Genomic DNA, 25,026 nt, shown 5'->3' on the forward strand with positions numbered 1-25,026 from the left:
TTTACCTGTTTGGAAATGGTCACGATTTGTTCTGTACCACCATCTAAAAGATTCAGACAGTGTCTTGGTCTTGTTGTGCTTTGTGTTGCCCAAAATACTCCTGTCCCAGCCTGGACAGATGAGCTGGGCAAGACACTTCAGAAAGGGGGAGCAGAGGCCCTGAAGGGTGGGGAAGTCTTTTCCAAAGCCCCCAGAAAAGCGGAGTAGCCCCCAGAGGTCAGGACGATTCCCTGTGCAGCAGCCCCAGGAGCACACCGCTTTCCTGCATGTGTGCCATGCCACATCTTCCCTTCATGCCATTGATTTTCTGAGGTGTGGGGCACGCTGAGCCCCGGTGGCCAGCCCCAGCAGCAGGGCCTCTGTGGCACTTTCTGCCCTCTGGGAGCAGGACCGGCCTCGCCTCTGTACATAACTCTGGGCTGACAGAGACAGGGTGGTTTTCCCCAACACATTAAAATGATTTTGAGGTCACTGGAACAGCTGCCTGTAAACCACTGAAGCTGTTTGAAAATCTCACCTGTGGTAACCCTCAAATAGTGACCTCTAAGTTGTTCATCTGCAGTTCAGGGATGAGCTGGTGATGCTCTCGACAGTGGGATAAAATCCCTGGCCAGCACCAGGAAAACCCTGCCAGAAGCAAGCAGGAGACACCAGCCCAGCGTCCTCTTCTTTTTTACATAGTAAAATGTGATTTCTACTGAGCTGGTGACATTGAGGAACGAAAGGCTGGATCCTGCTTTTCCTGCTGCGAGTCAGAAATAGATCTGGAGAGACGATGACTCACCTGTAATTGGGAAACTGATGGCATCATCGGGAGCTTTAACAGTTAAACCCGCGCCCAACCTGCCAGAAGGAACAGGCAGACAAAGGTGCGAAAGGCCAAGCTGTGAGCTTGGAGACGAGGCCCAACACCCGAGAATTCTTTGATTTTGGGAGCATTTTGCATTGCAAGGGCTTAACGCGCCTGCTACACATGTACCCTGTGTGATCCAGTGTGGTCCCAGCTACATCCCCGTCCCCAGAGAGGCAGGGAGCTGCACAGACAGCAGGCTGGGGACGAGCTGTGGGGTGGCCACATGAAGCCCCCGGCCCTGCCCGCAGCCCCGCGCGGTGCCAGCAGTGCATGCGTGCTGCTCTGCGCCGCTCCCCCTGCAGTTGCCGTCCGGGCAGGGATGATGTCAGAGTTGTCATGGCATCGGTAGCTATGGAACCGGGAGCAGCGCTACCCAGGCTAACTCAGGAGATGGTCCTGGAGCCCTGGGGGGAAACTCCCTTTGTAATAAACCGAGGGTTTCCCTCCGTACAATGGCTCAATGGCTCGCCTTTTCCTCCTTTCTACCTGCCCTGGGTGGGAGTGAGGATGGGGCTTGGCCTCTCCCCATCCCACTGGTCCTGCACAAGGAAAGCGAGAGCTGCAGCCCCCAGCCTGCAGCAGACAGCGGGTGCATAGCACTGGGCGGGGGGTGAGGCAGAGCCCAGCCTTTCCCTCGCCACACGAGCAGGCTGCTCCCCACCAAAGGTACCCAGCCTTCTTCACACCGCTCCAAAAACCCTGCTGTGCCTGGCGGGGCCTCGTGGAGCTGCTGGGTGCTAATGGAAAGGAGCAAGGGGTGCCCTGCAGCAGGGGCTGGGCAGGATCTGGGTGGCGTGGTGGCTTGGGGGCACGGCACCTCCCTGCTGGAGCAGTGCTCGTGCTTGGGGCTGTGGCACAGGTGTCCCTTGCTGCTGCACGGTGGCACTGGCTGCGGTGGGGTGTCCTGGCGGCCGTGTGGTGGCTGCAGCAAGCTGTCCCTGGGTGCAGCGAGGTGACATCAGCACAGCACAGAGAGCACAGCTGCAGCACGGTGAGGCAGCAGCAGCACGCCTCCCTCAGATACAGCACGTGCACGGCCACAGCGCAGCGCCCATCGCCCCAGCGTGGTGCCCCCAGCTGTAGCACAGGGTCACGGCTGCAGCACGCTGTTCCTGGCCATCATGTGGCACCCGTGGCCATCGCACGGTGTCCCTGGTTGCCACACAGTGTCCCTGACCATCTCATGGTGCCTGTGGCCATTGCATGGTGCATGTGGCCATCACACAGTGTCACAGCTGCAGCACAGTGTCCATGGCCACCTCTCGGTGCCCTTGGCCATTGCTTGGTGCCTCTGGCCACTGCCTGATGCCCTTGACCATCTTCTGGTGCCCCTGGCCATCGCACAGTGCCCATGGCCATCACACGGTGCCTGTGGCCACCTCCTGATGCCTGTGGCCACCTCTCGATGCCCATGGCCATCTCACAGTTCCCCTGACCACCTCCTGCTGCCTGTAACCACCTCCCGAAGCCTGTGGCCATCTCACAGTGCCACTGACCACCTCCTGCTGCCCGTGGCCACCTCCCAGTGCCCGTGGCCATCACACGGTGCCCGTGACCACCTCCTGGTGCCCGTGGCTACCTCCCAGTGCCCGTGGCCATCACATGGTGCCCATGACCATCTCCTGCTGCCCATGACCACCTCCTGCTGCCTGTGGCCACCTCCCGGTGCCCCTGACCACCTTCCCCCGGCGGTACCCACCCGCAGCCCGTGCTGGGCGCATCTCCCCGTGCCACCCCCTGCCGTTTCCCCTCCGGGGGTGGGGGGGGCCGGTCCGGTCCCTCCCGCCGCCCGCGCGCGTCGCCGCGGACGAGCCCACGCGGGAGGCGCGCGGGGGGCGGGCAGGCGCGCGGCCGGCGCGGGGCGCGCGCGGCTCGGCTCGGCTCGGCTCGGAGCGGCGCGGAGCGGAGCGGGCGGCGGGGGAAGATGGAGGGAGCCTCCTTCGGAGCCGGCCGGGCGGGGGGCGCCGTCGACCCCCTGGATTTCCTCAAGCAGCCGCAGACCATCCTCCGCGTGACGGCCTGGGTAAGGCGGCGGGGGGGGCGCAGCGCGCCGTGGCCGCGCACCGGGCGGCACCGCGCACCTTGCAGCTCTTTCCTGCACCTTGCAGCTCCTTCTTGCACCTTGCGGCTCCTTCTTGCACCTCGCAGCCCCTTCTTGCGCCTCGCAGCCCCTTGCAGCACGCAGCCCCTTGCAGCACGCAGCCCCTTCTTGCACCTTGCAGCCCCCTCTTGCGCCTTGCGGCCCCTCGCAGCACGCAGCCGGCGGGTGCCGAGCTGTGCCCGTTGTGCCCAGCGAGCCAGGCACCGGGCACCCTCACGCGAGGGGCAGCCACGCGCGGCGTGGGGCCGGCCAGCGCCCACGGGGGGCTGCGGGGTGCTCCTCGGGAGCAGGGCAGGGCACAGCGGGTGGGCGCTGCCACAGCTCCTCAACGCTTGTGTCGCTGGTGCTTGAGCAAAGCCTACAGAACGGGGTGTAAATCAGGAAGCAGAGGACATTTTCCTTCCTTCCTCGCTCTGCGTGTGTGAGAGAGAAGAAATCCCACGGCCAGCCTTGCCCAGCTGCCCCCGTTCTTCTAGGGTGTCATGGTTTTTGGCTGTTCCCCGTGCATGTATGTGTTGTACCGCACAGCAGGGAGGCAGGAGGTGGGCTAAGCCATGCAGCCGCCCAGCGAAGGCTCTGCCCGTTGACGCTCCATGAATAAGCAACCCGGAAAGCTGCGCAGGGGAGCTCGCGGGAGCTGTGCTGCCAGGCTGCCGGGGCTTAACGGCAGCCCTGAGCCACCTCCCTGCAATGCCTGGCTTTTAGCTGCCAAAAATCTGCGAGTGTACACGGCCAGCGAGCTCTCCGATGCCTGCCCCTTCCCAAAAGCCCCCCGCAGGGAGGCTCTGCCCAGCCCTCGCCATGGCCAGCTCCTGGTTCTGGTGCTCGGAGGCTGGGGGAGAGCAAAGCCCCTGGAGGCTCGTCCATTCTCGTGCATGGAGGCCCTCGCCCGCTGGCTCTGTGTCACCTTCAGCAGTGCCAAATGTGTACAGCGAGCGAAGGAAAGGTGTGAGGGGAGGTGCTGCCCCCCTGCTGCCATCCTCCAGCCCCCACAACGGGCATTTGGGGCTCCCTGGGGTGCCTCCGGCCAAGGCCGCGAGCAGCACGACATGGAAGCATGTGCCTACCTTGAAGCACATGAGCAATTCCAGCTGCAATCACATGCTGGAAGTTAAACCACACGCTTAAATGTTGTGCTGGATCGGAGCCAGCTTTCAGAAGGACTCCACTGCTGGGGGAAGGTGGAGGCTGGTTGTGGTTCTGGAGTTCCCAGGCCTGGGACAGGTGCGATGCTTGGCACAGGGTTTGGGTGGCACACGGTGCCAGGTGTTTCCCGAAGTGTCACGTTGGTCTGGAAAACTTGGTTGGGATCCACTGGGATCCTCTGCGTGGCAAAGCGTTGGCAATGGTGTTGGTTTTGGGCATGGCCAGCTAAATTGTTGACCATGTTGTTGATGGTGAGTTTGGCTCCTCTCGAAATAAAGCTGCCACCACCCACCCAGGGAGCTCACCATCCTCGTACAGTGGGGATTGGACCCTGCTGGGAAACAGGAACAGAATATGGGAGGTGAGCTGAAAATCCCAGCTTAGAAAACATTCATGCATGGATTTGCTGGCTGGTTTACTCAGTAGAGAAGCCATTCGTTTCCTAGGTTCACCAGGAGGCTGAGAAAAGCGAGTGGTTAGGACTACAGAAGTGCATCACCCCTGGTCAGTGAAGGGCCCGTTGGCTTGGATGAACATCATGTTCCTGGGACTACACCCGGGTAATCGTGGCATTCAGTCAGCTCCAAAACCCACTGAGCTCATGGGGATTTTTTTGCTCTTTCCAGTGGATTGTGCATCAGGCCCAGGAAGCTCACGCTAAAAGCCACTCGCACCACATTTCCCAGGTCTCACATTTGGTGGCAGATCTGTCAGGGACCCTCCTCCCTCGCTGCTCCAGTGTGGGGGTCCGGAGTCCCCGGCTGGCCTTGGCTTGGCTGTTGCAGGCTGCAACCTGTCGTAAAGCAGCTCAGCGTTTGTGGCTCCTTCCCAGCCCAGCAGGGACATTGGTCAGCACGAGCTGTGAGCTCAGTGCCGGTTTCCATCCCTCCTGCTTGTGTGGCTCTCATTTTTTCTTGCTTTGTAAAGCAAAGTGCGCCCAGACTCTTTTTGCTTTGCTGCTCGTGCCAGATGAAACCCACGGCCCGTTTTAAGATGGAGAGCTTGGACAGGCGGCAGCCAAAACACTACAAAGCTGTGTCGGTCTGTGAGACCTCGCTGCCTTTCTGGTCTGCCCCGAAACTCCTCCTTGCTGGGCTGGGGAGCGTGGCGGCGTGTGGTGAGGGCTGCCTGCTGCTTATCACACCCCGCTGCGGCCAGGATGGGTGGCACGGCCCCACAGCCACCGCGATGCTCCTTTATTATTTGCAGAACAAACAGAAACCTCGCCGGTCTGGCAGCCGCGGGGAAGGCGAGCTGCCTGTGCTCACATCTGCAGCCTCTGAGGTTCTTCAGAAGCCCCTTGGCTGAGGCCGGCCTGAATGTAGGTGTTGGGGCAGGTTTTATTCATGCGATTCTCCTTCCTGTTGTTTGCTGTTGTGGTTTTTAAAGCGTGTTTAACCTGTGTCGTTGGACCAAACCTTGGAGACTTGACCCTGGCCGCCTCGTAGGATGTTCCTTTGGAGCAAGGAGGAGGGAGCTGCCACGGCTCCTTGGGGATGTGCTGGTTTGGGTGGCAGTGTGGGGAAAGGAGAGCCCCTGGCTGGGACCAGCCGTCGTACCTGGTGCCCGTCCAGCTGATGGTCATCGGTGGGGTTTCACCAATGGGGACCCAGCTCCATTTTGTGACTCCTGCAGTTGCTTTGGGGCCGCAGGTTGAGCCCTCGTGCTGGCAAACAACAGAGGCAGTCGGGGGTGAGCGGTGACTTCGGTTTAGAAATCCCCCAAATCAAGTTTTGGTGAAAGGGGATTCCGATTGTGCCTCATCTAGCAACCTTTCCATGACATATATAGTAATTCTGAATATCTGAAGGAAAAAAAACACAAAACTCTCCTGGCATGAGCTGGAAAGAACCATTGAACAGTTCCTCATTCATCTCTTCCCCCTCTGCCTGATGCAGTTTGTCAGATGAAGATGTGATCACTCTTGTGGTTTCCTTTTTAGCCATTTTTTGCACGGCAAAACAAACGCGATATTCACTGAGGATGCCTGCAGAATCATGAGTTCCCTTCCCTGTAACTACCACTGCTATCTATACGTCTGAGCAGTCGTGCAGCTTTTAAGGGGAATTCGCAAAATCGGAGTGGTTTGGGCTGGCAGCTGCCTTGCGCTGTCCGGTGGGGCCTTTTCCTCTCGTTTCTTAAAGTTGAATGAATTTTTAGTTCATCACCCGTACGCTAACAGCTTTTCCTGTGCAGTGTTTTATCTCATTGGGCACAGCCTTTGTTGGCTTTTCCTTGTGTCAATCTTAAGTTTTAAGGGTGCAACCTTTATTAGGGGACTGACCTACGGCAGCCAAACCTGATCACCTGGCAGGGGCGCAGCAGCAGGGTGGAAATCCCCGTGCCCTTTGGTATGTGGCAGTCAGCTCTCAGGTCCAGAGGTTGCTGCTGCTCACATCCAGGAAGGTCTTCTTGGGCTTGGCTCTGCACAGGTCTGGGTCTCAGTCCGTCACAGGGCAAATCATCGCCTTTCAGCAAGGCAGAGGTGCTTTGCTGAGGTGTGCCTTTGGCAAGGGACGTGTCGGGTGGTTTGGTGGGTGAGGAGGAGGTGGTGGGGTGCCCCCTTTGGGGTGCCCTGCTCCCACACACGGCCCATATACACCGCTGTGGAGTTGTGAAGCTCCCTTTCTGGTACCTTGCCTGTTCCAAGCGTGCTGCCGAGGCAGCCGGAGGAGCTGCTTGTTGTACCCAGCAGGGCTGAGAACCTCCCGAGGGACATCGGCAAGGAACACCCAGTGTTCCCAGGGCTGCACGCTCTGGATAGCCTTCAGGGGTTCAGACACGTGAGGTCTCGTGGCTCTTCGAGAGGAGATGCGGGGCTGGGCTGGCTCTTAGGGAGCCCGCGGCGATGCTGAGAGTCATTTTGTGATCTTAGCTGCTCGGGGTTTGGTCTGGGCTTGGCTGCTTTTCAGCAAGGTCACCAGATTTCCGCCTTCATTCTCTTTCTGTGGGCTGTAGATTAAAGGCAGAACTTAAAATTAACATTCTTGTTAATGGAATTATACAGAAGTTTCACCACAACTGAGCTTAAAATGCTACTAAATGGCCGTGTTCCTGTTACCACTGGTTCCGAATGCTGCTGGTTTGATGTCTGCTCAGATGGCATCACTAGATTAGGTGCTTTGAATGGACGCTGTGTTTCAGCCAGCGTCTTTTGCCACGTTACAGAAGGTAATTCAGTAAAAATCGGTCATGTGGCCGTCGATACGCATCCTCCACAGGCTGATTAGCCCGTCAGACGCGTCCATAAACCTATTAGGGCCAGCATCACGCTATCCGGTCCTGTGCCAGAAACTGCGTCAGGTCTTTCCTTTGTGGTCATATCCCCGCTCCTTGGGGGAGCTCTGGCGGTGCTCACAGCAGCTCTCGGTCTTCACACTCTGCAATAAATTACACAGATCTGTGCTGGAAACTTCCCTGGGACTGATTGTAAAGATAAACTGGGGGGGCACAGGACCTGGTTCCCCCAGAATTTGAGCATGGCGGGTGCTGAAGGCACCTGGCACTCTCCCAAGGGTACAGCCCATCTCTGAGCTTAACCAAGGCTTAACCAAGGCTTATGGAAATGCTCAGAGCTGGGCAGGATTTGGCCTGTGCTGGTGTGACCATAGCTGGCTTCCCTTCTTGTCAGCTCTCCCTCCTTGCTGGCTGGGTGGGGGTTCGAGGAGCAGAGGGGGCTGCAGGAGGCCAGCGCATGGCATCTGCTTCTCCCTGGAGCTCTTCGTGTGGGGAGGGATCACCCAGAGGCTGGTGCAGGCTCTCTGTCCATTTGGGTTGTGCCTAGCACCATCGATAGAGAGCTACAGCAGAGCGAATTAGGGACGGATTATTTTTCCTCATGCGTTACATTCCCTGGATGTTGACATTAGCAGTTGCTTGCGTGTGTAATCAAGGCAAGGTTTTGCAGTCTCCTACAACCCCACACCTTCTGGTAATGTTTTTTATAGGTCCCAAATCGAAGCGCAGTGCATCAGCAGTGGAAACATCTCACCTTAAAATGGCTGACAGCTCGCACACTGAAGCTTTTTCAGCTTGTGCTCTCGTGGTTTTCAGGCTTTCAGTTTTCCTTGCGATGACTGTGCTCAGATTGTCAGGTCTCCTTAAGCACATTTTAGGTGCCTTGGTGACAAAAAGCTAAAAGCAACCTGGAAGAAGGGTGTGCAGGTCCTGTGATCCATCAGCCTCAAGCCCTGGGAGGGGACGTGGATCTGCAAAGCACAAGGACAGAACCAAGCCAGGGCAGCCTGGCGAGCCACTCACTTCCAGATGGCAAAAATCTGGTGCACACAAGGCAGCCGTGGGTCTCAGCTTCATGCACACCTGAAATAGTGCCTTGGTGCCTGCTGCAGGGCTGGTGCTGATGCCCCGGGTCCCTGGCAGCGGCTGTGGGGCTGACCAGAGCATGGCACGGCCGAGCAAACTTCCTCCTGCCCTCTCAGGCTCCTCCTTTCCTTTTTTTGGGGAAAGAGTGAGGTGTCATTTGGTCTGCTGCCCGAGCGTCCGTGCTGCCTGCTGCCAGCTCGCTGTGCACGGTCACCTCCCTGCCCCAGAGCCCCCGTGGGGGCATCCACCACTGGCACCGAGCATCGGTCACCAGCCCCTGCACGTGGCAGCAGCTGCCAGCGAGGATGAATTGGGCTCTGGTTGGGTGAGTGGGGAAAAGGGAGGTGGGCAGGTGAGCTAGGAAAGCGGGCGTGATGTGCATCTGGGTCCACTGCTTTGGATATCGAAACCAACGAGACCCCCAGCCGAAAGCACGGTTACCTGGAAGCTCTGGGGGGGAGCCTTTCATGCGGGGGTGGCTGAAGGTATCCAGCCTTCTCCTGGGTTTTGCATCAGTTCACCCAGCGGGAGCAAAATTTGCTGCTCTTTGTTGTTCAGCTGGACAGCGGAGTGGCTCAGGTGAAGGTTTGGGAGCTTTGTAAAATGGGAGAGATGTGGAAAGGGGGCTTGGGGTGCGTGGGTTTGTGCAGCCCATGCCCCCATGCTGTGGGTGCTGCTCTGCCTGGTCGCTGGCACCCCCTGGGCACTGGGGCTGGGGTCCAGCTGAGACGTGGGAGGTGCAGGGTGCCTCTGGAGAGCTGGAATCCTGCCTCCCTGCTCAGACCCATAAAATTCCACTCGCTGTGGAGAGTCTGACCGTGTCTTTTCTCTCCCAGGTCTCTGATGAACTGGTTATGGGCTTGAGCAAATGAGGTTTGCAGAGGTAGTTGGGAAATGACACTTGTTTGTCGTGATCTTCAGAAAATTCGTAGGGGTTTCATTTTCTCCCACCTACCCACATTTCCTCAAAACTCCTTTTTTAACCCCCACACAGAAAAACATCACCAAATCTATTCTCATTAAAATGTTTTACCAGCACCAGTTGTTTTTCCAAGAAACACTCTAAAATTTCGATCATGGGGGGAGAAAACAACACGGAAAGACTTGTTTTCACTGAAAAGCATGTTTTGACAGGACTATTTCAGCCAGCGCTGATGTTTTGAGTGCATCTATCAAATGTGTGCACTTGAAATCCGTTCCTATTTTGGCCTCCCGAAAAGGGCTGCGTGTCCCGTGGGTGCCGTGGGCTTGCTGCCTCCTGAGCGGCTCTCTCCACCACGTCCCTGCAAGCCCCTCAGCTGGCCGGGGCTGCTGGAGCTTCAGCCCCTTCCCTGCTGTCTGTCTGAGTCCCTCACATCACCCAGCTGCAAGGAGGATGCGTTTCTTTGCATTGAGCTAAACGAAATGTCTGCTCTTACCATCGCCAGTGACCGTCGTGCTTGCAGCAGTCCCAGGAGTGCCGCACGCACCCCAGGCACCTTTTGGCTTTTGGGCTTCTTCTCGGAGCTCTCTGTGCATCGTCCTTTGGCAGAGCCTGGTACAAACCTGTACTGGTCGTAGCTGCAGCGTGGGATTTGCCTTCTCCTCACCTGGCACACCAGGGCTGTGCAGGCAGCACCAGCACCACGGGCAGGCACAGCCCCTCCGCATCACCCACCCATGCGGAGAGCCCCCGGGGGGCGTTGGAAAGCATGAAGGAGTAGTCCAGGGAGGGCTGTTAATCCTGGGAGGACTAAGTAAAACACTTATCTGAGAAGCTGAGTACAAGTTCACTGGCCTGCCAGAGAAATAATCCAGTGGAATCAGAGGTTCTCAATTATTCATGTTTTCCAGAATCACATTATTTCTTCCAGGGCCTGTTTTATAAATGCTGCTGCTATTTCTGATGGTAAATAACAATTTTGCATTATTTATGAACAGATTTTTTTACAACTGCTGATATTACAGCTGCTGCCAAAGCGCTGGGAAAATTATTATTACTGTTTGTTGTTGTTTCTTTCTTACAATGCGGCCCTCTTGTTCTTCGCATGATGATGTGCCCGGCGCGGTGAGACAGCCGAGCTTCGTTAAGTGCAGCACTAACGAGGAACAGGGCAAATGCAGGCAGTGACACAGGTTAGCACAGAGCTCACGGCTGGATAGGGGAAAGGACCCTGGACACTGGTTAAATTTGAAGATGGGGGAATGCTCAGCAGGCTTGGGGTGCTGGGGTGGCTGCTTGCAGGAGCTCTCATGCACCTAGGAGAGGATGTTCTCCAGAGACTATTTCTGCTGCTTCTGCTCGTCGTTTGTTTCAGATGACACCCTACAGAGAAAGAAAACACCCCGCACCAATCCCTCGTATCTTAGGACTGCATTCTCTTGTAGATCTGCTGCCTTGTTGTCCCCTCCAATCTGGGGGACAGTTAGTGGAGATGGTCCAAGGCAGGTTTGCTAGTGAGACTCTTGCATTTGTAAGTAGCTTCAGTGAGAACAGCCTCTCTCAGCTTCACCTGAGCCCTGGGAGGAAGCAGAGGAGAGGGAAGAAGGGCTGTCTGGATGAAATGCTTCAGGGCAGTCAGGTGTGAGACATCTGGCAGGTGCTTGGGAGAAAATGTATGTCACAGCATTACGCTAAGGTGTGCTGGGAGCTTTCTGGAGGGTTTCCTTGTGGTCGATTCCGCTCCCTTCCACCCCAGCTTTGCTAGCACTACCCGCTGGCAGCGGGGGTGGCTGTTCGGTGAGGCATCAGGCACGCAGAGTGACTTTGCACAGGCCACAGGCTGCAGGTTATCAGGTGGCTGTGCGGCTGCTGCCACTGTCTGCTGCCTGTCTCGGTCTCGTGCACTCAGGACTGTGCTGGTACTGCAAAAAGCAGTGGGGCTGCCAGAGCAGGAGCTGTACCCCAGGACCCTACCTGCTGCCGGTAGGCTCGCAGGAGGAGCGCATGGTCTCTCTGCCTGCAGACGTGGCCTCCGGCTGTGTCCTGTGAGCCAGCAGGGCTTGGAGGCATGCAGGGATCTCATGGGCTGCTGCTGGCAGCAAGTGACAAGATCAGAGATGCACAGCGTGGTGCAAAGGCGTCTGCAGGTCTCGCTGCCTGCCTTGCTCTGAGCCCAGCAAGCGAAACAGCAGCGGCGCTTCCTGGGCTGTGACAGAGCAGGCTCCAGAGCGAGCTGATATATGGCTGGTCCCGGGGTTCTGCTTGCTGCCTTTGGTTTGGGAGGGATCGGGGAATTACCTGAGCGTGCAGCACTGTGAGTGGTGCTAACTGCCCCTGTGCTGCAGCCCCGCTCCTTCCTGCGGCTGAGATGTCAGACAGCCTGCTGGGTGCCGGGCTTGGGGCAGCTGCATCTCCCCACCCCTGTGAGTTGTGGCTCTGCAGCCCTGCCGGGGAGCAGATCCCCTCCAGGGGACCGGGACAGCAACATCAGCCCACAACCATGCTTCTGGCTCTGCCACAGGTCCCAGCAGTGAGTGTCAGGACCATGGCAGCCACCAGCAAGCCCTCTTCCCTGCTGTCCTTAACAGAGCTGGAACTGGGTCACTGGATAATGGGTGCAGGCGCTGCATCCTTCAGCCCCTGCTAAGCCATGCATAAGATTGCCCCGTTTTTTGCATGGCAGCACGGCTACAACCTCTTACTCCATCCTGCAGCAGCCAGGTGAGCTGCTCCCTGTGCCCCCAAGCTACTCCCCATGCCCCAGAGCTGCTTCCCATATTATCCCTGAGCTGCTCCCCATATCCCCGACCTGCTCCCCGTGTCCCCAAGCTGCTCCCCACACCCCCATGCAGCCCTGCCCCTCCAGCAGGCGCTCAGTCCTTCCCAGGGCCAGCCTGCTGAGCAGCTCAATTATCCTCTGTAACTTCATTTCTCTCCGCTCCGCAGTTACACAAGGGGGTTTATTGAGCACAGCCTGACAGCGCAGAGCAGCACAAGCAGAAAGCCTGTGCAGAGACCTGCCTGGCCAATCTGTTTATTTTTTCCTCCCCAGCCTGTCTGGAGAATAGCATCTCTTAAAATACACTGCCAGCCAAGCCACCGAAAGGCAAACAGGCTGGCAGCAGTGCAAGAACAAGGTGCCGTCCATCGGCACATTGCTTAGGGCCACCAAGAGGCTGTGGGTAGGATCGTGGTCTGGTGGGGGACCCAGGTGGTCTGTAAGGTCCCTTCCCACCCAGGCCGGTCTGTGATTCTCTGATCTGCCTAACAAATGCCCCGTTGCCATGGAGTCAAACGCGGGGCCGCATCCAATTAGGGTGCTGTTGGAAAACAGTTAAATGTAAACAGCTGAAGTTGCATTTTCCCCTTCGTTCCGCAGATCTTCTCCATCGTGGTGTTTGGCTCCATCGTGAACGAGTGCTATGTGAACAAGGACAGCCAGTCCCCCGAGCTGCTCTGCATCTTCAACGAGAACGAGAGTGCCTGCAGTTACGGCATCGCCATCGGCATCATCTCCTTCTTTGGCTGCATCTTCTTCTTCGTCGTGGACCTCCAGTTCCAGCAGATCAGCAGCGTGAAGGACCGCAAGCGGGCCGTGCTGCTGGACCTCGGCTTTTCAGGTACAACCCTGGCTGTGCTGTGCTCAGCAGGACAGTGCTGGCACCGTGGGGTGTGTGGGGTCATCGCTGTGCCCTGCAGCTCCACGCTTGAACCCTCCTCTCCTCTCGTGGTGTGGCACAGCTCGTGTGCCTCAGTCAGGGAGAAGAGAAGTGGCAGAAGGGCTGTCCCGTAGCGGAGAGCTCAGGGGCAGCAGTGAGGTGGTGCCTTGGGGTCAGAGGGGTCCCACTCATCCGTGTTGCTTCTGCAGCCGGGGACGTTTGCTGAGCTGGGATGTGTGAGGCCACCCGGGGAAGCAGGGCTTGGTGGTCACATCCCAGAGAGCAGACGGGGCATTTTGCCCTCCCACGTCTCCTGTTTCTGGCTCAAACAACTGTTGTTTCATCAGCTACATCTGGGTCTGTTTTCACTGTGTGCGTGTGTGTTTCTGAACAAAGCAGAAGCGTGCTTCTACAGCGGGAGCTGAGATACCACTGCAGTCCCTCGCTGCCTGCAGGACTGGGGCTTGCAGGTGGCTCTGGGCCTCCAAGGGCTGCCACAGATCTTCTGGGCTGTCCTGAGCCCCTTGGCCTGGGGCTCAGCCATGTGAACACGAGCAGGCAGGATGTGTTGTGCCAGGAGAGGCCATCCTCCGCTTGGCTGCTCTGGGAGTTTTCTGGCTGAGTTTGCAGCTGATGTGCTCGATTTCCAGGCTCTCGTGTTAGCGAAGTCTGAAGGTGATTTATCCAGCGCGAGCAGAGCTGATGGCTCTCTGGTCCCAGATGGAAACATCCGTCATCGCCTCCCTGCTCCTGCCTGTTGTTAAGGCTGTCCTCTCCTTGCTGGAAAGCTGATTGCCATGGTGTTAGCGCTCCGGCGGCCAGCCCTTGTTAGGTGATATTTACAGCCCCTTCCGTGGGGCTCGGTGCCTGCAACCCTTCAGTTCCAATGGGAAGGGAACATCCCCATCCATCTCCTGCCGGGCTGTGCGTGTCTCACTCTGAGGCTGCGATCCTCCCCTGCCTTTCTCCTTGTAAGAGCCGCGCTCTCCCCTGCAAGGCGTGCGTGAAATGGTCCCGGTTCAGTCTCTGCCTCATTCCTCTGCTCTTGCCACACGTTGTGTGCGTGTTCGTGGGCTCAGCAGCAAGCTGCAGAAGACGGGCTTCTGCCCTACAGAGCTTCTGTCCCACGGGTATTGCTCTGCTCTTGGCTGCAGCGTTGCACCCGGGGTCTGTCCTGGTCAGTCAACCCCGTCCACAGCCTCCAAACGCTGCTGTGCTGCCAGCGGTGACTTTTTACTGGGACCCGGGATCAGTGTGCATGCTCTGGGTGCATCATGTCAGCTGCGTGTGAACTTTCTCCTCCCTTGGGCCTTTCCCTCTTTAGGCTTCTTGGTAAAAAAAACAGGTAAATCACTTCCTTGCTGGCAGGAGACCCATTTAGATGCAGGTTGTGCCACTGGGAGGGCTCTGGGAGTGGCAGCACCCTGCTGGGTCGGCCAGTCTGCTCCTTCCCCTCCCCAGCTAAGCTCCCAAATCAGGCCGATTGAAGCAGCAGTGCCAGCTGTCAGCACACAGTGCTCGGCGTGCCAAACACCCTCCTGCTGTGGGGGCTTCCACTGGGAGGTGTCAGGGTGGGGTCATGCCTGCTGCCTTTTATCCCGTTCCTATTTCCGTGCCTTCACTTTTCTAAAACGACGGCTGTCCCCAACCTTCCTTACTGCTGTAGCCTAAACACCCACTCGCCCAGAAACGCCGGGCAGGTGGTTGCTGCCAGAAGCAGAGCTGTGCCAGCACGCGGTGCCCGCATGGTTGCAGGGGCTGCAGCCACCGTGCCCACCTGCGCTGCCTCCAGCACCCAGGGCATCCAGCTGCTGGGTTCGGCGTCCTCAGAGCCAATCTGTGCAGCTCAGAGTGCAAAGTCTGAGAGTAATTTGCATTAACCATCTCTGTGTTAATCCCTAGGGACCTTGTGGGACTCTCTTAGGCTGTCCGCTTCCTTTTCTCCCTCCCCACCTCTTGATTTCCTCTTACCTCCTTGCCACTGTGTCATCCTCCCTGCATGTAACCTCAGCATTACTGCACGCTTTAATATAAAAGCTGAGAATCCATTTGGGAAATAAGAGGGTGAGGAGCATGCTGGGGTAAGAGGGAACATTGCAGATCAGGCAGCGAGTGGGCGGGATGAGAAAAGAAAGTCCTCGTCCCTTCGCCTGGATCGCCCCGGTGCCTGCTGCCGGCTGTTATATGGCAGCTGCTGCCTGTGTAGGCCGTGGGGGAGTTACAGTGCGACCCCACAGCTTTATTTCGCTGGAGGGAAGAAGGGCTTGTGTGTCGGATCAGTGCTAGATTGGAGGGATCACCCCGAGAGCTGTGCTGCTCCTCCCTGGCTGTGCAAGGAGCATGAATGTTACAAGGTGCCCGAGTTACGGGGCTGTCCCTGCAGTGGGGTGCCCCGATGGGGCAGGGGGAGCTGCGGCTGCTGCAGCCCCTGGAGCCCCCTGGAAGGGAGCGCTGGGCATGGGCAGGACCACCACGGCCACGGTGCTGTGCGAGTGGTGTTTGGGGTTTGCTCTTCCAACTGCTCCCGTAGACGTGTGCTTGCTTGGAACCAGGCTGTAATTATGGCTGTAACGTATCTTTCCTGGTGTTTGCACTCTGTTGTCTGCAGAGCCTAAAACTGTAATTATCTACTGGCTCCTACACTTCTTCCTGGTGCTCTCCTTCCCCCCAGCACTCAGGAGGGTGCAGAGCTGCAGAGCTCCTCCAGTGCACGGGTCCCCTGGGAGTCAGGACGGGTGCCTGCGGCCACAACAATCCCCTGCCAGCTCAGCCCCTTTCTTCTCAGGGCTGTACATTTCCAAACACCCACTTCCACCCGGTCCTGTGAATACACCAGAGCTGGGTCTAGGTGCCACCGAGCTGGGGGAGCTGCCTGGCCCCTCTATGGGATGTGACCGTGGAAGTCGTGGGATGGTGACAGTCCCGGCCTGCACCACCAGGAGCAGAGCAGCGGCACCAGGACGGCCCTGCCTGTGCCTCTCAGGAGCAGTTGTGGTCCTGGAACATGATTCAGGGCGTTGGGAGCAAAGTCTCATCTCACAGGAGTGCTAACAGAGGGTGAACGCAATCACAAATGGAAACGGTGCTGGCACAGAAATGAAACCAGCCCTTCCTGGAGCCCCTGGGAAGGCAGGGTGCACACAGGCTGTGTCAGCCCTCCGAGGGGCCTTCGAGGGCTGTACTGTGCCCACTGGGTCCTTCTGGCCCAGGCCCTCCTGGCCTTTGCTCCCCAAACACCCCGAGGTTGCAGAGCTGTGGCAGCCCCCTGTGGGACGCTGTCTCCTGCACTGGGACCTGCTGGGGCCACCCTGCTCGCCACATGCTGGCCACCCCGTCTGTGTCCCAGGCCATATCTCAGGCAGGAATCTTCCCATGTCCACATTTTGGAGAGAATCTGATTCCTTAATGGGTGCCAACTGCTGGTAAAGCCTGATTATAACAGACCTGGAGGACTTGAAGGCATGCGTGGCCTTTGGAGAACAAGCCCCTGAAGTCCCGTTTGTTGCTGAGGACAAGGGGATCATCCCAAAACTAAAAATGTGTCCGCAGAGATCTGGGGTAGCAGACGTTAGCCACATTCTGCAAAAAGAGGCTGTTTTGTTAGTCTGTGGCTTGGAAAAGGAAAGTTTGGGTGATCCTGGCTGGAGGGTTTTGTTGCTGTGAGGGCAGGTCAGCATCTCAGGCAGGGCCGGGCTGGCCAGAGCTGGTCAGGAAGCCCCAGGTCCGATGGTGTAAGAGGAGGAAACGAGGGCTGTGTTCTCCTGAACCGCAGTGAGGAGCAAATTCTGTCTACAAGGCAACGTACACGCTAAGCCCTGTAAATCTTGCAACGTATTTGGATACGCGCATGCATTTTTTATCATTCTTAAAAACAACTGGCAAGATGAAGGGGAATAAAGGCAGCTCCTTTCCTCCCCCTGCAGCCAGCCTGTGCTTTGCAGCCGGCTGCCCCACGGGGCCGGCAGTGCGGCTGCTCATACTGATGTCCATAATCCTTGGGAAGATGCCTGGTAGCTCAGCACCCTGCCTGTGCTGCCCCTCAGAATCTGCACATGAGGTGAGCTTTGTGCTGGGGGCGCTCAGGAAGGCTGGAGGCCCTTAAAACAGCATCGTGAAAGGCTCCAGGTTTTGCAGCTCCTCCTTCCAGCACTGGAAAGCATCACTGCTGGTTACAGCGTGTGCTTGTGGCTTGCTTTATACTGTTGTGAGCTCCTTGGCATCAGGCACTGCTGTTGGCTGGTGATTAAATTAGGGGAGCTGCAGCCCTATCTTGCTCAGCCAGCCTTGGTTCCAGTAAGAAATAATCAGCAGAGCGTTTTTGCTCAATCCCCCCGAGCCCAGCAGGGCTGGAAGCAGGAGCACAGTCAGCGGAGGGCAGCAGCGAAGAGCAGAGCTGCCTCCTGCCTGGCATCCGTGCACCTCCACGGCTCGGCGGCTCCTGCCATGCTGCAGAGCCACTCTCCAGCCTTTTTTTTTTTTTTTGTTTTTTTTTCTGGTGGTTGTAAATCAGCCTCTTCTAAAATAGATCTCTTTGGACCACTCCACAGGCCGAGGTACCCAAGATTGTTGTCGCTACTTGAAAATCTGGGTGGCAGTGTTTGGTCGTCAGCACGCAGATCACTAGGGTCTGGCAGCAGAGGTCCTTGCCCTTACTGTGGGCAGTAACAGCACTGACCAGCTCTGTTCTCTTTTAGGTTTCTTGTCCTTCCTGTGGTTTGTAGCCTTCTGCTTCCTAGCAAACCAGTGGCAACGGACGAAAATGGGCAAAGGGGCTTTGCAAGGAGCAGACGCTGCCCGGGCAGCAATCGCCTTTTCCTTCTTCTCCATCGCTGGCTGGGTGAGTTCAGCTTCTGGATTTTTAATAAATCCTGTCCTGGTTTTTTCATAAATCCTATCTTTATCCAGAGGTACAGCATGGCAGCCTGGCACCAGGGCATCACAGTGTGAGCACTGCCTCCCGCTGTCACTGCCAGGGTCTGAGCCCCGTACTGGGCAGACACCAGTCAGTAGCTGGGCGTTGTGCTGGTGAATATTCACCATGGCACAAATGTCATGTTTGCAGAAGAAACGGCCCAACTCAGAGCTCAGCTGGGGAGAGGAGAAATGAAACCTGCTGTGGGCTCAGCGCTGAGCTGGAAGGAGGAATTTGGGGCATGGTTTGGAGAAGTGAATCCTGATGGGCCAGTGTGGAAGTAACCTGCAGTCCCTCCCCCTGCCCCTCTGCAGAAAGGTGAAACTTGTGGTTCCTTACTGGGAAGCACCAGCTCTGTTCCCCTCTCCCCGGGGAATTCCAAACTTCCCCTTCTCCTGCCACTGGAAAGTTGCATTTCCATCGAAAACACGTTGCTGGCCATGAGCTGCCCTCATTTCAGGGCCTTGGTAGAGCCCCAGAGCCTTGTTCAGACCGTGGTTTGAAGCAAATGAGTCCCCAGGAGAGGTTTGCCACAACGAGCCTGTCCCACGGGACTGCGGGGGATTTGGGCAGCCCGCAGGCTCAGCAGCTCAGCCCCGGGGGACACCGGGCTGGGTGCTCCTCTGCCCTCCCCAGGAGGACTGAGTGCTGGGATGGGGGCTGCTGGGACCCCCTGTGCACACCTTTTGGGCTCTGTGTGTCCCACATCATGTCCCATGATGACCATGGGAGGTAGAGGGACGCCTGCCAGAGGGTGCGTGGCCCCACAGCAGCCCCGTGGGGGTCCTTCACCTGCAGCCGCCAGCCCCTGCTTGTGCCCGCAGTGCCTGCGCCTCTTGGGCTCAGCACCTGCTGGTGGAGCTGGGGCTGGGGCCAGGGAAAATAACCCGTGCTTGCCAGAGGGCCATGTGTGGAGGAGCAGGGGGAGGCCCCTGGGTCATTTCCACCCCCGCTCAGGCTGTTTGCAGGCAGAGGGCACGCGAGATGTGCGCTAATTCCGTAGCGCCTTAAAAGAACTGGAGCAAAAGCCTGCCTGAGCCTTTCCAGCAGCAGCAGCCTGCTTCCAGTTACTCGCCAGTTTTACGGCTCCCCACTCTGTTATTATCCAAATATATCTCCTTTAATCCCAGCTCCCCTGCAGCTCTTAGCCACGGGCTGATCCAATTGCTGGGTTGCCGCACTGCCTGCTCAGCGCAGCCGCTGCCAAGTGAGCCACCCTGCCCGCCCCACAGCATCCATGCACTGCCCCATCCCACAGCATCCATCCACTGCCCCAACAGGCTGGGGGCTGGCAGTGAGGGCTGCTCCTGGGCTGCTCCCACCCACCGGCAGCAGGGAGGGCTGGGGGACACCCAGTCCCCACCCGCAGCAGCCCCTCCACGTGCCTGGTGAGCTCGTGCTCCTCTCCCTGGGGCCAGAAAGTCGGGTGCTCTGCCCGATCCATGTGTGGTGCACAGCCTGCCGGCAGCATTTGCGGTGGCTGGGAGCTGTTCCTGCTTAGTGCAGGCATTTTTTTTTTTTTTCCCTGAGTCTGTCATTTATAAACTAATTGAATTGTTAATGAAACCGCCTGAAATAAAAGCAACGCGGTGCTCTCGCAGCTCTGCCGCTTGCTTTTCCCACGATTTGCGACCTGAATACCTGCAACCTGGGAGAGGGCGAGGGAGTCTCTGCAGGACTGACCTATTTCCTTGGCCTGGGACCCAACAGCGGGGAGCTGGAGGGCTGCGTGCTGGGGAAAGCAGGGTCCTGGTCATGGTGCTGCGCTCACCCCAACCCTCTCCATCCCTCGGCAGGTCGCGCTGGCGGTGAAGGCGCTGCAGAGATACCGCCTGGGGACTGACATGTCGCTCTTTGCCACCGACCAGTTCACGGCTGACCCCAACGCCTCGTACCCCGGGTACCCCACCGGCAGCGGCATCGAGAGCACAGAGACCTACCAGAGCCCCCCGTTCACCGAGACCTCAGACGCCAACCCGAAAGGTTACCAAGTGCCAGCATACTGAGGGGCGAGGGTGCCACGCGGCCGTGTACAGATTGAGCACGTCCTACGGTGCAGTACAGTTAACCGGTTGATTGCAAATGTATTCAGTACCATTTCCTTAATGTGGCAAGTCAGTGCTGGGTTCCTTACTATTAGCTAGTTGTGCAGTGAATTCTGTACAGTGGTATTGGTTCTTGTCTTACCTGTCCAAGGGTTTTATAAAAGCAGTGTTCCCTCTAAGTCAGAAGGCAGGAAGGTCGCTACCGCAGGTGGCAAAAGACAAATAAGTACCTGCTCTGAGGCTCGTTTTAACAGCAGGCAACGGGCGCCGGGTTCCAGTGAGTGCCTAGGAAAGCCAACAATACCTTCTCCTGTTAGAAAACACAGTAGCTGATGAGTTGATATTTATCTCGTTCTTCCAGAGCTAACACAGAACTGGTCTCGTTGCAGCGAGCGCTGGGGCGGCCGGCCCCGGGCTGGGCCCGCTGCTGGGAGCTGCTGCGGGGCTTTCGTGTACAGCGCAAAAGCAGAGCCCAAGGAAAGTGCCAAATTCACAAAGATATAAGCGGTGTCTGTGTTAACTTTTGTTTGTATATAGTTACTGTACAAAAACTAACCACGACAACCAAACAGGTGTTTCAAATGTAGTTTAGGATGCAAGCAGCACGGGGGTGGAGGCACAGAGGTTTGGGGTTTGTGTTGGTTCTCCAAACGGCTTCTGTGCTTCAACACGGGTCTGGCTGAGGGCATGAAAAATGGCTGTTTGCAACTCGCTTTGGAAAACAGTTCAGCAATAGTTGTCTGCTAATTAGAAATAGGCTTGTACCAGTGGAAAATCTGGCGTGTTACAGTTCCACTTCTTCATCGGGGGTTGTTAAAGTTTGCAAATTTACAAGTAGTTACCGATTGGCGATACTGAACACTTACTCACTCTCAAACTCCGAGTTGCCATCACAAAAGGTGTGGGTGTCTCAGTGACTCAAAGTCTAAGTCAATTAGGAAGCAGCATACAACGTGTATTTTTGTACAGGGAGCAACCACCATCTGTCGTAATCTGCAGCAAAAACCTCAGGTGTGAACGTGTGCTTGGCACTGCGGGCTCCGGCAATGCGGAATTCAAAGGGAGCACTGAAAAGACTCCCCAGGCTCTGAAGTCCATCCCGGGGGCGCACGCAGCCCATGTTTGCACATAGCAGCAGAATGCAGCTCACGAAAACATGCCCAGGACAGAAGCTGAGTTTTGGTTTCCAGCTGCAGAATTACAGCCTTGGCTAAACCAAGGAAATACGAAAATCCAGTAGAGCCTCGTCAGCAACCTGGTGGCTTTCAGGCACCAGGGTGCAGGGGGCAGGGAGCTGAGCTGCTTGCTGCTAGGATTGAAGCAGAGTTGGAAGTCCACCGCCTCGGTGGAAGCTCTGCCCTCAGCAGCCCCGGCTCTCCTGGCTCGCAGTGCCTGGCTGCTGGGGAGGGAGGTTTTGCCTTGCTGCTTTATGCTGGCAGACGTCGTGTGTTGCCTTCTGACCTCCTGACAAGCAATAGTTAAGGGACTGCCACAGCTGTTCTTGTAGCAAAAAAAAAAAAAAAATAATCCAGCAGTTTTTTGTCATCATCATTAACACAGCTCATTTCTGCTGCAAAATTGCAAATAAATGCATTAATTAATAAGCAGCAAACCTCATCACAGGCAGTCATTATCAGTGACAAAACGCATAACTTGAACCCCCTGCTAGTTAGGTCAGCTCAACATGTGCATTCGCAGCGAATGCTGCCATTACTGGATCCGGACCTTCACGCTCACTGGGCAGCACCCAGTGCTGCGGAGCCGTGCTGGGTTTTCTCTCCCAGCACCTCCCAGCTCAGACACTTCTCCTGCAGGGCCGTAGTGACACGGGGACCTGGCAGCCCACAGCGGTTTCCACCGTGGCTTCTCTCTCTGATGCCAGCACCAGAGGCTGCGCATCTCCCTGCCCTGCACCTCTGCACCCACTTTTTAACTCTAAGGTGTTATAAAAGAGTCTCGCCTGCTGCCTGCAGAGCTGCTCTCAGCAGCGAGGATGCCAGAGGGAGAGCAGGAGGATGGCACAGTGCCTGGCCTGAGTGTCTCCTGCCTGGCTGATGCGAGAAGGGTGACCCAGGGGCATCTGCACTTGGCCTGTGCCAGTCAGGCGGTGAGAAAGCCGTGCACGAAGTAGACCAGGGACATCCAAACACCAGTACAGTATAAGCCTAAATTCATTATGTGACCCCCCCCCTGCGATTTTTCTAGAGCCAGTCTTGCTGACAAAAAAAAAAGGCAAAAGATTTTAATACAGGGTACAGTAGAACTGTAGCAATATTTTCCTTAGAGGGAACACTGAAATTTTAGCAGCACAAACAGTACTTGTGTTAATATTTTAGCAAAATTATAATCAATTTAAATGTTTAAATTGATTGTATGTGAGATAATGTTTGTTCGGTACATTGTATTTTTTCTAACTATATAACTGTTCCAGAGTTTCCTTGTAACCGTAAAGAACTAAAGTTCTGTCTGACTGCGAGAAGTGTCCTGATCAGTGGTGTAAACGTGCTGAATATTACAACATCTGAATGTACGCACCTCAGGCCTACATTGCATTTCTTTCCTTTCCACCCCTTCCACCCGCTGGCAGCGGGGCACAGGATGGCTGCGCACCCCCCACGCACCCCCACGCTGCCACTGACCTGAGAGCAGCTGTGCCACGGGTACCACAACAGCACAACTGCGACTCCATCCCTGGGCCAGGCACGGTTGTTCTTCTCAAGGTCAGCTTCTTTTTACAGTCATTGCTCCCTGAAATTCATTAGCAAATGGCACTTGGCGCTGTGTGTGCAAGGCCCTGGATGTGCTGTGCTCAGAGAGGAGGAGGAAGAGGTTTGGGCACCTGGGCAGGTTCCCGGCAGGGATGAGGCAGAGCAGATTGCTCCTCGAGTGAACAGGAGCTGGGAATTACATCCTTGGTCCAGCCACACCAACGCCACCTGGAGAAACCTTCACTTGCCTCCCGCGTGGTGCCGCTGGGAAGGAGCCTTCTGCTGCAGAGAGGAGCCAGCAGCTCTCCTGCGGCCGCAGGGTGGGCGCTGCCCTGCTTCCGTGGCACGAGGGCGGGCAGCAAGCTGGGCAGGCATCCCACGATTGATGTATTTTTTCCAGGCAACAGCGATGAGTTCACTCCCGAACAGTCGCCCCTCAGGCTGCGTCAGCCAGACAGGATGGGAAAAAATGTAATTAATGTGGCACTGCAACACCTAAGACACACATGCCTTGGAAACAGCATTTACCCACCTTGAAAGCAAAACCATGTCCTGTTTTGTTGGCAAGACTGTTGATGAACTCCTGTGTAACTCCCTGTCCCCCAGTGGCAGCAGGGGAGCCCACACGGCCCTGCTGAATTAAAACATGCTTAATTAAAGGAAGCGTGAGGCACCGGCCCTTACCCTGGACAATGTTGGTGCATTACCAGTGGTACCAAATCCTGTTTCCAAGCTCTCTGTGAGACCCCGCAGTGTCCCCGCTAGCCGTTCGCTGTGTTAGTGGTACCGTTATAGTGTCAGTGACTTGTCAGGCAGACCAGTGTGTGCAGGTACGGACCGTAACTAAATATAACCTTATGGGCTCATGGTTAGAGAATTGCTAGATCCCTCGGTGTAACGCCTGTAGTATCTTCCTCGAGGTTTGAGTATTCTTAACATCAGTCTTCACACTTCTTTCACCTGCTTTTTCTCCCTGTGGATTCACTGTGGTAGACAGTAGCTGCTTTCCTCGTATCTATCCACACCAAGTCTTAAAAGCATGCCTGAATTTTGCTGTGAATTCGTGCCATGCCAGCTGCTACCCTCATGCTGTTCCTGCAAGCTGTTTAATATATTCTCTGTTCTAGAGATCTCCAGAAGCCCAGCAGCTAACTCAAGCTTGCAGAGGGCAGGACTGTGCTGCTCTCAGGCTAGTGTGCCAAAAGCTTCTACATAGTGTTAGCATTGAATTTGGGTGTAAAGAAGAGAATCTGAACAATCCTGTAGCTTTCCTGGAGATTTATTCTACAAGGTCATCTTGCTCCAGGAGGTTCTGTTGTGACAACACAGATATTTCTCATTGCTGAAGTTAAACACATCGTGAGGGGTTTTTTGTTTTTATGAACTTATAGTTTAAGCACATTAAGAGTATATGAAAGAAAGATGTTAATTGGAAATTGTTCCCAACATTTTAAGCTATTCCTAGGAAGATGGAAGCTGTGCTTAACTGATACTTAGCAAAAACATCTCCCCCCAGCCGCATGCTTCTAAATCTCATACAGTTTAAGTCACGTCTGTGAGCAGTTGGATTTTACTTGCTGTTTTGCCAAGGCACTTTGTAAGATGAGTTTCCTGTCAGGCAAATTGCAGGTAGCTACACAACAGCACTGGGAATTAGTTCATACTACAACAGTAACAGTTACTGCATTTTTTCCATCACCCAGCCATTCTTTACTGGGGTATCAATACCCATCTCTCTCCCCAGCCAGCACTGTCCCCTCCAAGCACATATGGCTGGCTCTTTCTTTGTTCTGCCTGCTGCAGCTATGAGATCATTTAAACAGAATTAAACCAACTGCAGTCATTGTCTATTCATTAGTAAAATCACATCATTACTTATGTGGAATCAGTATTTCTCTCTATAAAAGCTACTGTATATATTTGCAGACTTCCTTTCCGCCTTGTTTTCCTGAAGCGCAGCAGATGGATGTAGCTCCACTCTGTTTTATTCATAGTACTTTCCTAGATTGCATTTTGAAGCTGTGTGTCAGAAGACCCTCCCCACCACCAGTGAGGCTCAGAAAAGACCTTCACTGTATCGACTTGAAACCCAAGTTCAGCTGCCTGTATTTTGTTGCAATATGCATTTAAACCTCAGATTCTTTACAAGTTTTAATAACAAACTGATACCAAATGTGGTTTGCAGATTTCAGTTTTTTGCAGATACCTCCGTATAAGCAGACCGCTTCAAAGAGTTGCAGTTGTCACTAATCTTACGTGCATTGTAGTATAAAGTGGACTGTGTATGAAAATAAGTTAAAAATGTTTACAACTTTTGTATATATATAAATATATAAAAAAATATCTTTTGAGAGAAT

General features: G+C 55.8%; 1 protein-coding gene across 1 annotated transcript; it reads left to right on the forward strand.

Annotated features, from left to right (window-relative positions):
• Positions 1-2,723: 2,723 nt before the first annotated feature.
• Positions 2,724-24,924, forward strand: SYNGR3 (synaptogyrin 3). Its single transcript, XM_082772866.1, has 4 exons — positions 2,724-2,876; positions 12,725-12,965; positions 17,699-17,841; positions 19,713-24,924. The coding sequence occupies exons 1-4, from the start codon at positions 2,778-2,780 to the stop codon at positions 19,920-19,922; spliced, it is 693 nt and encodes a 230-aa protein (XP_082628992.1). The 5' UTR covers positions 2,724-2,777; the 3' UTR covers positions 19,923-24,924.
• The last annotated feature ends 102 nt before the right edge of the window (positions 24,925-25,026 follow it).

Source organism: Aythya marila (assembly GCF_965140915.1).
Source record: "Aythya marila genome assembly, chromosome: 15".
NCBI lineage: Eukaryota > Metazoa > Chordata > Aves > Anseriformes > Anatidae > Aythya > Aythya marila.